Genomic DNA, 15,278 nt, shown 5'->3' with positions numbered 1-15,278 from the left:
AAGCCCTCATGCATATTGTAAGAGTTTAGAGAGAGAGAGAGGAAAAAAAGGAACAGTAAGGGAGAGAACGGGATGGATTCAAGGACTTCTGGAGCCGATAAAAATTCATTGTGTATCAAGATGCGAGATGGTTTATTCAGAGGACGATTCTGGTGCCACTTTATTCATGACCATGATCGGTATTGTGGTTAGCCCTGACAGTCTTGTGTTACGTTTTTCTGTCTCCTTGGATTTTTTTCTTTTTCGTTCTTTCTTTTTTTTATTCTTTTTTTTTTTTAGCTCTGTCCCTAGATGAGACTGCTGTGGGTGATGGCCATGCTATCATACCAAACAAGCTGCTTCCAATTTGTAGAACATGCAGTTTGGACTGAAAACTAACCCGCCCACTGTCAAGGCAGCAGGGTTTTTTTTTTTTTTTTCTCATTTGCAATTAATGGTTAAAGGGAAAAACACTCTTCCTTCAAGCCTCTCAGATTCAACCCATTTCAGTTGAAGATTGTAATAGCTTGCAGGGAAGTAGAGATCCAGATTGTTTTGATAAAAGTATCTCAGGAAGAGGTTTTCAGAAAGGAAAACACTCTCTGTACTTCTTCTAGTCATTTTTGCTGAAAGCATCTCCCTTTGGCTGCAGGCAGAAAAGATGATTTTTTTTTTTCAGTCTAATTCAAACAACAGCATAAAACAGATGTTGGACTTGATTTGATTTGAATTGGAGAGTCAAAGTCACAAAACATCTTGGTTTCTTTATACAGTCAACATCTTTCCACCACTTGTGTCCCATCTTTCCCCTCCATCATTCGTAGCTCTTAAATACCATTCCAACTCATTCTCACCTCTCTACCACCTTTAATATCATCTCCAGTCCCTTCCCATTCCCTCTTCACTCATCCCAATTCCTGCACCCCTCTCTTCACCCCATCATTCTGTACCCCCTCATCCCCTCTTTTATTAATTTCATTGTTCTTTGCACCCTTTCCTCCCTCTTGTACCCCTGTTCATCATTCTCTACACCCTTCCTCCCATTTCTTACCCCTTTCATCAATCCTTGCACCCCTGTACCCCCTTTTTTGTTTTGTTTTCTGCCATCCATCCCACTCTGCCTCCTTGATTATTCTGTTCTTCCTCCCCACCTGCCACCATCTTTATCTTATACTGGCCCCGCCCCTCCCTTCCATCATATTTCCATGTTTCCCCTATTCCTCCAAATCAATTTTTCTTGTGGTGGTAACAATAGCTCATTACTCCTGGTTCTTGTTTGGCAGCATTTTGCAGCTGCCTGTTATCAATAACTAGCAAAATAATTGTTGATAATGACCCATAATTCCAAAATGATTGTGAACTTGATGATAGTTAAATGAAGGTGACATTATTAGACGGAGGCTTAACTTTTTTTTTTTTTTTTTTTTTTGCGCCATTGCCACCAAGGTTATGTTTTTAGCTGCTTCATTACTACATGTTGTAAATACTGCACAGTAATGTAGCTCTGTCAATTATTAGATGATTAAGTATCATTAGTCCCTCATGCAGGCTATCGTGTAATGTTTGAGATTAAGTAAGGTCAGGTAATCCATCTGTGATGTTAATTTGTTTTGAAGCATTTTTGCTGATTGGCAAAACAAAGCTCTTTTTTTTTTTTTAAGCAGTGGTTACTTAGAAAAACACCTGCATACTTGTTGGAGGCTTACCTTACCTGGCCACAAGTACTGTCCTTGCCAAGTGCATACCAGTTGTGATGGACATGAGAACTTCCAGTAGCAGTTAACAGCTGAAGAAAATGGTGCAAAATCATAAAATTTGTGTATTCCAACCCATGTGCGATGCAACAGTATAATGTCAGTTGTTCAGTTTTCTCGTGGAGTTGTGTAATTTTTTCTGAGGATGTACAGCTATTTAATACACTGCTTCCTATATTTCCCCACATTTTGATACAGTTTGGGCACTATAGTTGTCTCAAGTTGGACTTAAAGCTTGTGGCGACCTGTCTGGTTTTTATGTTGCACTTCTTTTTTTTTTTCCTTTTTTTTTTCAAGAAAGTGGTGAACAAAATTTTGAAAGTATATTTTTTGTCTATTCTTTGGTCTGTTGTAAAGTTTGAGAAGATTTCTTTTGAAGAAGAAAGAAGCACAACTAAGTGTAAGAGAGAGTGAACATCGGAAACAGTTCATCACATCAAAATCAGAATGAAATCTTACAAATCCTAATGACATCTACATGATCCAATGGGATTCTCGATTGTACATGGACCAATGAAACAGCGCCCTCTTGACGTTTGACTGGTGTGGGATAGTTTCATATCTAATCTAGATGCAGATGGGGGGGGGGGGGGGGGGGAGTCTGACCACGGGTGAAAGATCAAGAAAGGGAGGGATAGAAAATATGGTCAGAGCGTTTCCAATGACACTCTGCATCTGCATCTAGCTCACCCGTGCATTATTCAACCACATCAGCCTTTGTGATACATGTAGGGCTGCCGCATTTCTGGCAAAGCCTCCTGTATCTTAACCCTGTGTGTGCGGTAAGTGCCACATGGCACAGAAAACCCCCATCGCATTGGACACACCATCCAAAGTCGTTGGCCCAGAGAGGGTTCAAGTGGAAACCTGCTTTATGCTCTGAGAGATGGCTTCGAGTGGATCTGCATAAAATCAAATACAAAGAGCAGTGATATTGCCATTGAAATTGGACCCCCCAAAAAGTGAGAAATTGTGACATTTTATAAATTTTCCAGAATGCTGATTTTGGTTGCAGTAACAATGATATGCAAATTAGATGAAAAATGACATCATTGCTGGACTAATCTCCAAGTTGCTGGACACACACCATTTCAGTTGATTTCCTTCTTGCCTCAAATTTAACTAAAACAAACTAAACTATACTCATGAAATTCTTCCGTCGAGATGTTTTCATTGCAACTGACTGACAAAATGCCCTACATCGACGTAAATAAGCACTGAATTGATCAGTGTTTTAGTAGTAGCCATGATAAAAAATCATGGGCGTACATACTCGAGCAGGTGATCAGGAGGTCGTAGGTTCGAATCCTGCTCGAGTATGTACGCCCATGATTTTTTATCATGGCTACTACTAAAACACTGATCAATTCAGTGCTTATTTACGTCGATGTAGGGCAATTTGTCAATCAGTTGCAAAACTAAACTATACTATGTTATATGCTCAAGACTGAGCTCAAATTGTAATAATTTACTTTGAAGAGGTGCAGTTAGTGGCTGAATTCTTTGCAAATATTCGAGTAAGTGTACAATATTTGTCATGCAGAAACTGATGTGACATTTATGATGATATAACATTGCGACCATCTCTGATTAGCATGTGATCAATTATACTGCTTTGTAGAAACATTTCATATACTACAAATTTCCATAACTTATTTATGCCTTGTCCAATTTCCATACTGTTACACTGTTATTTTTTTTCTCTGTTTTTATTAAACACTGTATAACATTTGGCATGAAACAAAATACTGATTACACTGTTATTATTGAAGTTAGCTTGAAGATAGAATGATGAGTTTTACTTTTCTAATGACACTTAACTCTTTTCCAAAATATTCCCAAAGTGTTATTCCCTCCTCTTATGTGTGTGGGGGAGGTGGGGAAGCAAGAATGAAAAACAAAATAATGAGCAGTCAATTACTAAGAATGTAAAGATATCTCCGTATGAGAGGAGCAAATAAACAGAACCAGTTCCTGTTTTGGTTTCAGCAAAATAGGTTGGGATGCATGTTTGGGGTGTGTCCGACATCAAGAAAGAATTTCACTTTCAGGAGTCAGATAATTGTTACAGTGTTGGGGAAGAGACAAGTTAACCAAAAAAAAAACAACAGAAAACAAAAAAAAAAAAAACCCAAAAAAATCCAGGTTAAGGTGCCCTGGATGGTGCCCAGGATGTTATTGGAAGTGGCTCTGCCAGAATTGGTTCTTGTTTTTCTCTGTGATCCGTCAACAAAACGGCTATGTAGAACAGCGCTGCCTCCGTGGGTTGCAGAAGGTCTTAGGCTGCATGAACGCCTAAATTTGGAATTGCATGACAAGGATTATAGGGCATTCAAATAAACGCAGGAGTGAATTCTTTTGTTGACATAGAATTACTGTGTTTATACGTGCCTAATTATGCATGGCTGAAAGACTGGGAACTGCACTTGCAAAACATTTCCATGCTGAGCATAAATCAAATTGTACTGCGTCTATAATTTCTGTAATTTCTCCTCCACTGTCTGCCCCATCATGGCAAGAACAAGTTTACATTTTGAATTGTGTCTTTCAAAGTTAGCAGTATTCACATCATTGAAAAAAGCAACAACACAAAACAAAAGTAGGAAGGCAAAGTGTAATGAAACATTGAGATTGTATTCACTTCCTCATTAAGTTTTTATTCATAAAAATTGATGCTGTGAAAAAGAGTGAAATTGAAGATCATGTGTCAAAAAAAAAAAGAAGGAAGGAATGGTCTCAAAGTTTGAGTGTAGTGATTGCCATGCTCACTGTACAAGGGAATTATGGTGGAGACCAGTATGGCTTTTAAAAAAAGCGACACCAGCCACCTCTAATGGTCCCCATGTATCAGCCCAGTTGACGTAGCCCCGCTATACCAAGGGCTGCGACGCCGAGATGCTATCTTTCATCCGCGCCTTCTAAGAAAGTATCCCTTCACGACAGATTAGCCTTGGTTCAGACTGCCCATGTCTTCATTAGTATTCCCAGATGAGTTTCATTGCTTTCATGGATCAGAACAGTTCCCTTTCGTTTCCTCCCCCCCCCCTCCCATACCACCTACGCCACCTACCCACACCAGGTTAACAGCAGGGTGAAAGTGGTTGTGTAGTCTTCACTCAAGGCTTTCTGAATATTTAAAGTCATTGTGCTTGTGGTACATGGATGCTTTTAATAGAGAAAGAGAGAGAGAGTGCTATTTCCTTTTTGATCGCTACTTGCTGACATTGTAGTCTTCATGTAAATGGAGGCAGTCATGCTCTGTTGTAATGTGATTCAGTCAATTTCAAACCATATACACTGTGACATTGAATGTAATACTTTTGTCTTGTAAATTGGTATATATATACAAAGTGCTTTTTAAAATGCCTAGAAAACATTGAAGGTTTCTTCACAAATTTTAAGCCTTAAACAGTCTGCAGTCTTATAAATCTGTGTAAGAATTTTGCAATGTTATCTGAGTTGCCAATTTGTATATAAATAGTTTGAGGTGAGATAGAAGAACAACATTTGCTTGTAGAAGAAATTGTCAGTCTTGCTGTCAATGACAGTTAGCTGTCCAGATTCCTGCATGAAAAAGACAAAGAAAGAAACCAGGGAGTTATTTTTTTTGAAAGAATAGCTAGTGTACCTTGATTGATCCTGCTAAATCTGCAAATGACATTTCACTTGAACACTGGAAATGCTCTTCGCTTTGATCCAGGGCTTCTGTTTCCATTGGGGAAGCATGAACCATCTGTTTTCTTAAACATGCTTTCTATTTTATTGTATCGTTTTGAAGAAAACAAAAATCAGTTTGGTTCCTGAAAAGTTTCCTTCTTTTTTATTGTGGCATTCATTTTCATGTGCATGTTTGTGTAATACTCGCTTTTTCTACTGCACCTTGAGCACATTAGTTTTGTGGAATTGGCGCATTATAAATACCCTGTATTATTATTATTATTATTATTATTATTATTATCATTATTAAAAACCTTGGGAATGAACTGGGTCATATTGATTCGCTAGGAAACTTTCTGGGAAGCGCATTGAGTAGTCAATGTACTTTATATGTGGAAAAGGAAATCCAAAGGGGAAGGAGAGAGAGAGGGAGACCGAGACCGAGACCCACTTCATTGTTTTACGGTTATCTTTAAGGGGAATATGTTAAAGGATAGACCTGTAGGGAGAAAAACTATGCTTTGCTCAGAACCTTCCTCTTTAGATGACTCAGAAAGATTGGTGTGGGCATGGAAGATTCCTGTTAGTTTATATTTTCTTTTTCTTTTTTTCTTTTTTTTTACCAATGTGATGCTATCCAGTCATTGGGTGTATACTTGATACTTAGTGTATTTATGTTTGATTCATGAAACTGTGAAAGTGAATATTTTTACTTGAGTAATTTTTTTTTTTGCACTTAGCCGGGTAAGATGAGTTTGGCACATTTTTAATTCCATGCAATCAAGACATCAATTACAGAAACATATGGCAAGCAAAATATTTGTGTGCTTTTGTTTTTATGCTAGTTTCTGGTTGAAAAAAATGCACAAAAATTTTAGCCTCGGTGATTAAGTTTGCCTTTTCCTCCCCTGGCAACCAGCAGCATGCACCTGGAATCACTACAATTTTTATATCATGTAATACAATTTTCTGTTTGTATTTTATGACCGCTTGTATTGTATGTTGAATTGCCGAATAAATAATAGTAATAATAATAATATATCACTAGCACTGCAAAAATTTCCCCTTTTACAGTACATGGCTACTGAGGAAGTACTAAAATACTTGCTAGCAAGCTAAGTATTATGGAGACAATAATAAAAGCATAAGTGGCACCAGAAAAGCCAAACTGCCCCCCTCCCCACTTTTAAAAATGTGGTGCCAGCCGTGTGTAACAATGTGTCGGGGCTTCTGTGTTTTATCATGTGGATTTCCCTGTTTCCTGAACATCACCTCCATTTTCTCTCATTGTTTCTCTTTTTCATCTTACAACCTATAATGCCAGGCATTAGACTGTGTGAGAATCTCGTGCTCTGCAAGATTGGTATATTTTGGGGGAAAAACGATGCAGATTTGCTTGGATAGGGGTCCTTGATCGAGACTACTGTACATGTCTTGTATCCAAGAGATGAGAGGATGGCGCTGACAAAGAAGTAAGTAGCCCTGATCCACGGGTGCTTATTTTGCCTGTCCCATTAGCACAAATTGGTAAGTGTGAGAAGAGAGTGCAGTATTAAAGGGGAGGGGGGAAAGGGTGGGGGGGGGGGGCATGGCAGAAGAACTAGAATAGCCCACGCTCGCAGGTATCATCGTGATTTACTACCGGAGAAAGTGGGCAGAGAGACGGACGGGATGCGGAGGAAGGGGAACGGCAAGATGAGGCGCTGGGCGGGAAGGGTCGTAATATCTGTTGGGAAGATGGCAGTCGAATTTGGAAGATGATGAGGAGCCGGGGAGGAAATGAATATATATGGACAAAAGGCAGAAGATGATTGCTATTTGTTTAATGTCCGCAGTCACCGGCCGGCGCACAACGCAGAATCGCTTGCGGCATATTATGAAGTCTGATGTTAAAAGAGTGACATGGACACCCCCAGTTGTTTTCTTTCATTTTCCCTTAGAAGGGGGGGGGGGGGGGCGTGAGGGAATGATGAGTTCAGTCAAGTTCTTCTTGCAGTCTGACATGAATTTTTTTTTGTCAGGGTTTGTTCCATGAGGTTCTTGAAGCGTTTTTCTTTCTAATCACTCATCTGTCCCCACACCATCCACTTTTCGTGTAGATCAAGATTATACCCGAGCCACAATACAAAAACGATAGCTATTCATTGTACTCTGTCAATCAAACGCTTAATACATTTGTGTTACAGGTTTTACAACATACTGTATATGCTGAATATTTCGCAAGGTTTTTATTTTCGCGAATTTCGCGAGTCAGGTGCTATTCGTGAAATTAAAGACACGCGAAAATGTTCACTCTGATCCTGATGTGGATGTGACGTACACATGTATACTTCTCCACTCAGTACAGAACTCCACGATCGCGAATTTAACCACTTGCGAAATCGTCAGGAATTCCCGATCCACGCAAATTTAGACTAGCGAAATATATGGCGTATACAGTGCTGTATGTAATTATTAGGTAAACTTTTAATGACCCAGAGACATACCTAACTGTTAGTATAGGAGTATATTTTATATACATTGTATGTGTGTGTGTGCGTGTGTGTGTGTGTGTGTTATATTGTACTCCACATGATTTCTTCATTCGGTTAGCATGATGTCACTTAAAGCTTTTCTTGAGACCAAGTTCCACACCCAGACACAGGAGTTGTGGAATCAGTAATTAGCGCCCCCTCAGCACGTGGGAATGTCCCCATTTGTTTCTTACCTACATGTACATGTAAGTGCAAAAAGTAGACAAGCTTTTGGAGCTCAAGCTGAGTAGGGAGAAAAGTGTAGCTTTTGGATGTCTAAATATGGTAGTGACAATTCGCCTGTAGTTACATGCATAATGATTTGGCTTTTCAAAGTTCAGCCAGAATTGGTTTATTTCTTCAAAATTCATTATTTTATGAGTGACCAGCTTGTCAAAAGTGAAAGTACAGACTGGTCACATTATCTCCCACTTTGTAAATTCTACGTTAGATTTACAATTTTGTATTTATTAATTAATTTTTGTTCTTTCTCTCTCTGTCTCTTTTGTATTATATTGTAATTTGTTTTTCTGTTTGGAAATTTTACATTCAGAATTCATTAAAAGCATGAAAATTAACCTGCTGTACAATTATAATGTATTTCAGTGAAATATCAATCTGTGAAATTCGTGGTATTATGATTCTGAATTCTATCTGCCACTTCACACCTAAACCGTAAGAGGGGCCCGCGTTTTTGCAGCAGAGTGAAAAGACACCCAGGAAATTGTTACATGGACGGAGTGTATTTACCCCTTTCATACTGAGTAAAAAGGGGGTTTTGAAGCCTCCTTATCAATCACATTTGCGGTTATGTAAGAAACTCATAAGCTCACTCCGTAAATCGGAGGGAAACTAGGTTACTATGGGAAGGGAGCTAGTCAGGCCTGCTTGGGGCGAAACCAGCCAGAACAGTATAAACAGACAAGAGACGGCTTTTGAACCTCCCTCCTTAAGAGGAGGCTCTGAAACCCGCTGGTAATATAAACGGGGTATGTCATAGCTACATTGTGTTTGTCTGTGTGTGTGTGTGTGTGTGTGTGTGTGTGTGTGTGTGTTTGTTTGAAGAAGTCACTGCAAGAAAGAGAAAGGATGAAGGGGAAGAAAGGAGAGGTAAAAAAAGGGGTGGGTTGATGGTGAAGAGTTAGCAGGAATCAAATGGACAGAAGAAAAGATCATGAAGCATGCTTCTTCTTTTTTTTTTTTGTCACACTTGTGTGCCGATCTGAGAGTAGGGGGTGGGTATTGATCGGCATCCCTGCATGGATGTGTAATTCGATTTTCGGGCGGAGTTTCTCATTTCTCAATGGTGAGAGTGCCCTTGCACTTTTATCCATTAACATAACTGTGGGCACCCAAAACACTCTGTGTACACGTGTTTATTGTTCATGTAGCATGTCTGTTTTATTAGAGGGGTTTCCAGGTTGTGTTTGTTTTTCATTTGCAGGAAATTGCCCTCATTGACAGCAGATTTTTAGATTATTCTGCAGAAAAATCATGGGGTGGGTTGACGTAATGTATTGATTTTCATTTGTACATATGCATGTGTATGTACAGTTTGTACATGTGCACCAACAAATATAAAGTGCATTACAATGTATGTGCTTTTAAAGAGAGATTTACATAATAGAAGATTAAAATATCATATTTCCATTGGCTTAATATCAAGTACATGAAGTAGATATGGTATGTTATTCTTATTTTATTTTTGTATATATATCTTTTTAAAAGAATCCTTCACTTGCATGGAATAGACTGGGTCAAATTTGGTCAAAAATTCCATTATTTTCTGTGCTATAGTACATTATACAGTGAATGTGGCTTATTTTGTGATACCAGGAGAGTGAAATGCAAATACAGCATGCACAGATTAGCCAGTTTGTGCACTTATCTGAACGGAATACACATCGATTTCAGATTTGGTTTCCTGTAAATACTGTACATGTACTCTGCATTAAAGATTAAAAAAAAAAAAACCATCGCATTATTGAAGAGTGCCTCAAATATCTAGTTTCTCAGAATCAAAACACCTTTTACTCTTGGTGTACACCTTTTATTTTAGATTAAGGCCTCACAGATGAGATAGAGGACCAAATTTTTTCAAATTGTGAGGAACTCTGTGCATAATGACAACACATACAGAAATAGCCCATACAAAAGTTATTTTAATAGCAATACTGCAAGATAGTGAAATTTGTAAATTGATAGTTTTGTTTAACATAATGTGTGCCATAGCAGAATTTTTTTAGAAGCAATTCTACAATGTACCTTACCCGTTGAGGACGAGTCCCAAGTATACTCGGGCAGGTGTGTGGGGGAAATGCATGTTGTAGCAAAATCAAACCGTCCTCAACTGGTTAAATTGCTTTAGCTGCATTATCAAATTTTTTTCATCAGACATGAACTCATAGATGATCATCCAAAACTTCAAAAGTGAAACATTAGAGTTTATACCTCTGGGATATTGTTGCCACTTGTAATTTGGTGTCCACCATTCATAGACCAGGCCTTGTATAATAAAATTTGTATGTGTTATAGGTATGTGATAGGAATTAGAAGTCATCCATAACACTAAACATCGTTGTTGGTCTCAACTGCCAGCCCTCCCCATGTTCTATTGAATCTTACAGCTAAAATTCACTTCTTTTTTTTCCATTCTGATTGAGAGGCACATCTGCTGATGTAGATGTTCGCAGCTTGTTTTTTGCGAAGATCTCGAGGGCAGAATCATGCATGCTCCATGGAGAGAGACTCTAGCCAGGTAATCCATCATACTTTTGACGAGTAGCATGTTCGGTTTCCTCATCTCAATAGTTGCCTTTCGGGGCATTTTCAGCTGTTCTGTACGTCCAACCCTTTCTGGAGATTCGTACGAGTGCCTGACGGAGTACCTTTCACTTTTGAATCTCGCCAGAAGAGCCTTGCTGGCATGGTTGTTGCTTTGCTGTAAGTTTTGAAACACTTGAGGCTCTTAGTCTTACTCACAGGCTTTTAAGCAATTTATTTTATAACCAAACAGAAGGAAGTGCAACTTATCATAAAATAGTCATCAGAAACAGATAAATCACATGGGAACAATTTTGTTACACAAGAGCTCCTAGATGTATAAGCCCCTGATTTTTAAAACACATTATTCCTATAAAATGCTTATTTTAAAGCTTGTATGAGTAGTATTTCTCATGTACAGAGTATAGTGTAAACTTTTATAGTGTTATGATTCTATGGTGGTGTATCTGTCAAACATCCTGGCTCATTTAATCTCTGTGGCTACTCAACTCTCCTTAAATTCTGTAAGAGTAGCAGTAAACCAATTTTATTGGCCTTCTCGGTCAATACTGTATACTTTGCCTATCTTCTAATGGCCCTTTATGTACATTTGCACACTTAAAACTACATGTAAAAGTAGTTCACTAAGTTTCATTGCTCTTCGATCTTTGACCATTTTGCCCTCAATTTAATCATTATACATCTACACCTGCATACCTGAGCCAGGTACCAATAATTTTTTTTTTTTTTTTGTTTTCCTTCAAGTGCAATAACAAGATATGAGATAGATAGGGAGAAGGATGAATGACCCAAAAACAATACAAGCCTGTATGATGATAACTGCCATGCTAGAACATTAAAAAAAAAAGAAATCATCATTGTGATAGAATGGTATTATGACCTTAAACTTTGTATACTTTGTGGCTCTCTTTCCTGTTCAACCGAATTCTAGTTAAGTCAAGCTACTAAGAACAAAAGCAAAACAAACACAAAGAAAAACACATCATCAACAAAATGTAGCAAGGAATTCATGGTTTCGAATGAGATTGAGATGTTCTGTAAAATACATTGTGAATGAAGTTGAAAATACCAGTGAACTACATCAGATAATGGACACCAATGTCACTGCCTCAGTAGCTTTGCATCAGGCTGATAGAATGATGCAAAAGAATCGTGGGAAAATGTTCTTATGAATTGGAGGCAGTACAGATTAAGGAAATCTTATTTCTATAGCATTTTTTGTTTTTGTTTTTGTGAATGATATTTCGTAAGGTCAAAGCGGGAGGTAATGGGAACATTGTGACAGTTTGAATGTTACGCATCATTTTTAAGATGTACTATTTATGGACATTCTGATGGATCTCTAGTGAATTCATGTCGGGGGGGGGGGGGTTCTCTGCTCGTCTTTTAAAGATGAAATCCTTGACAGATGCTGAGAAGAATCACAAGGAAATTTTGCCTGTCGGGGAAATTTTGCCTGTCGGGGAAAAACATGAAAAGATGACATTTGATGCATAGCTCAGATGAGGAGTATGTGTATTAACCCGTTCAATCTGAACCACCTGTGGCTCATGTGTTTGTGTGTATGATGCAGTGTATCAAAGTTTTTGTGCGCTTCAGTGCTTGAACTATCCCTGGTTTGCTCTACACTGTACTCTGGAGATTCAAAAATCAGGTTACTGTATATATGCCAGATAATGTATTTCACTGGTCAAGTTCTATCCTTGCATTTAACAACATGCAAAACAATGTTAATTCCGAACCTGACAAGACTGCGACATGTACGCATACATTTCTCTGAATACTACACTCCAAAGACGTGAATTTAACCACTCGAGAAATTGCCAGGAAGTTCTGATTTATGACAAATTTGACTTTTCTAAATATATGGCGTATACAGTAGATCTTATATTTAATAATAATGATAATAATACAGGGTACTTATAATGCGCCAGTTCCACATAGTTAACGTGCTCAAGGCGCAGTAGAAGAAGTAAGTTATGAAATTTACAACTTTGTCGAACAGTAGGAAGCCAAAAATGTTTTCTGTAACGAATTTCGTAGAGATTTGGCAGTGGAAGAAGCCTACGAGTGTTGAAGGGTTAAGCAGGCCATGTGATAGTCATATGATAGTAAGACAGAGCAGGTATAGTACATGTATCATGTCTGTCTCAATGCTTGTCTGGTTTTGAACAAGATCATAATCAATCTCTGTTTCTGTCATTACATACTATGTTGAAGTGCAAAGCGTTTGCAAGTTTCTAATCAATCTCTTTACGTAGAATTCAGTTCCCTTGTATTCAGGGGCACTTTTTCTCATTGTACACAATGTATGAATTTGACAAAAAGGCAAGCTGAAGAGAGAGAGAAAAAAAGAAGATATATGGAAAGGTAATAACTGCAGTGTCAAAGTTTAGGCTTGCTAAAACCATTACTGACCAGGCTCAATGAAGAAGGTAGTACTTAATGTTTACACCCAACAACTGTTCCTCCACATTTATTTGTTTCTTCCTTCGTGGTTCACAGTCTGTTGAGTTGAAAAATAATGTTGGCAGAGTCTGTGAGGGAGGCTACCATCTGCTGTGAAGAGCCGCTCTGGCTTTTGTGTGGCATTGCAGTTTCACTTTCCTAAACGTGACAAATGATAATTGAAAGGAATAACTATAACCTCGGTGTTTATGAATAATCGCACAGGACGCTCTTTGCATTGCTTCGAGGAAACTCTGTAGTACGAGGGATGGATATATGTGAGTGTTTCTACCCTGCCGTGCATTTCAAGTTCAGTAGGAAAGGCGACATGATGCATGTGATGTACGCGAAGAGACCGAGAAAGAGGAGAACTTTCTCCTGAACAATATTTCAGGGCACTGTGCATATTTGTTTACTGGTTGCATTTCTTGTGGACACAGGGTGTAGAGTTTTCTTTCTTTGACTAGTGTTTTTTTTTTTTTAAATCTATCTTGCCCTTCTTTTTTTGTTGTTGTCTTCTTTCATTTTGTTTCGGTGACATTTTTCCAACTGCCGTGCTCACTGAGCTGAATGTGGATCCGAATGTCTCTCTGTGTTTGCTGCGCCTCCTCTGCCATCGAGTGGGATACGTGCTCGCGATGGACAAACGGACGGACCGCTCGCGAATTATCCCCGCACTCGCCTCTTTCTCCCCTTTCTCGCAGCCCGGAGGAGTCGCCGTGTGCCCTGTTTTTTGAGAGAGAGTCAAGCGAACTTTACGGTGCACTGTCGGATTTTAGTCGTGTGTTTGTTTTCAGCGCAAAAAGGAGCCAATGTTACATCTCCTTTTCTTTTTATCCCTTCCCACCAGTGCTTCTGCACAAGGACTCAGAGGGGACATATTTGTAACACTCTTGTGCAACTAGTTGTGGCTATTTTTGGATAGACCATGAGTACTATAAAGCAACTAACGAAAAGGTAGAGTTGACTCTCAGTGTGAGTCTCGCATTAGCTCACTGCTTTCAGAGTGAAATGGGGCAGATAGTACAGCAAACTTCTTTATATCACATGGAAGTTTTCAAGGAAGCAATAATGGAGTCACTGGAATTCGATGTTAGCATATATGCTATGGTTATTTCCCATGTCTTTGGACATTGCCTTCATTTACATGTGTGTGTTTCATAACAAACTTATGTAAATAAGATTTAGTTCTGGTCTTAGCAATTTGTGATAGTGGTCTGGTATTGATTCTAATTACAGATAAAGAAAGCAGTATGAATCATGAAAAGCCACCGAAAGTGGTGTTAATGCATTCAGGATGTGCCTCTAATAAGTGAAAGTTGTTTTTTATAACAGCAGTGCAGTGTAATGTTACAGCAGAAATTCAAAATGGTAAAGTGTCATGAGCCAAATCAAAACAAAATACTGTTATTGCCGAACCAATTGGAATGCCCATATTCTTCTATTGTTGCATCGTTTTCTGTTGGCCCTTTTCGGCGTCAAGTTATTGACAGTATCACTCCATTTGAAGTAATTTGCTTGTACTTCTTTTTATGTTGTAGTGTTTACAATATTTTTGTTTGATTTAGCTAAGATTGATCTTCACCTGTCATTTTGTAGATTTCTATCAATACTTCTATTTGAGGCAGGGGGTCTAGGGCAATTACCCCCTGGGCAATTACCCCGCACCCTTCCCCTGGCCCTAATCCTAATCATAATCCTGAACCTAACCCTAACACTAACCCAAACTCCTAACCCTAAACCTAACCCTAACCCTAATCTTTACTCTCACCTTACCACTAACCAGTATTTGGCCGGGGGGTAATTGCCCTCTGGGGGTAATTGCCCGGATACGGAGGCAGGACCTTCATGAACAAAGATTTTAATTTAATCCACAAGGTTCCAGAATCCACACTTCTGCAGTTTGGTGTTATCATCTATATATTTTTACAATCAATTTTCAAAATTTCATAAGGTAGGATAAAACCTTCTCATTTACATGAGCCCTATCTTGCTCACATACTGGTATGTACCATTGTTTATTTGGTCGCAAAATGATCAATTGAAATAAAAACTTCTACTTCACGAAATTCATAAGTAACCAGAAAATGGTTACACATTTTAAAAGATAAAAGATAGTATTTTTTGTGCCTTTCATTTGGTA

General features: G+C 38.5%; 1 protein-coding gene across 1 annotated transcript in view; it reads left to right on the top strand.

Moving 5' to 3' along the window:
- The first annotated feature begins 14,063 nt into the window (after positions 1–14,063).
- LOC140245391 (uncharacterized) overlaps positions 14,064–15,278 on the top strand; it is a 58,078-nt gene continuing 56,863 nt past the window's right edge. The window contains exon 1 of the mRNA XM_072324967.1: positions 14,064–14,092. Within this exon, the coding sequence (XP_072181068.1) occupies positions 14,064–14,092 (29 nt within the window). The remainder of the gene's footprint in view (positions 14,093–15,278) is intronic.

Source organism: Diadema setosum, chromosome 22 (genome assembly GCF_964275005.1).
Source record: "Diadema setosum chromosome 22, eeDiaSeto1, whole genome shotgun sequence".
Lineage (NCBI taxonomy): Eukaryota > Metazoa > Echinodermata > Echinoidea > Diadematoida > Diadematidae > Diadema > Diadema setosum.
Note: the sequence above shows the minus strand (reverse complement) of the source record. Positions and strands in the feature narration are given on the sequence as shown.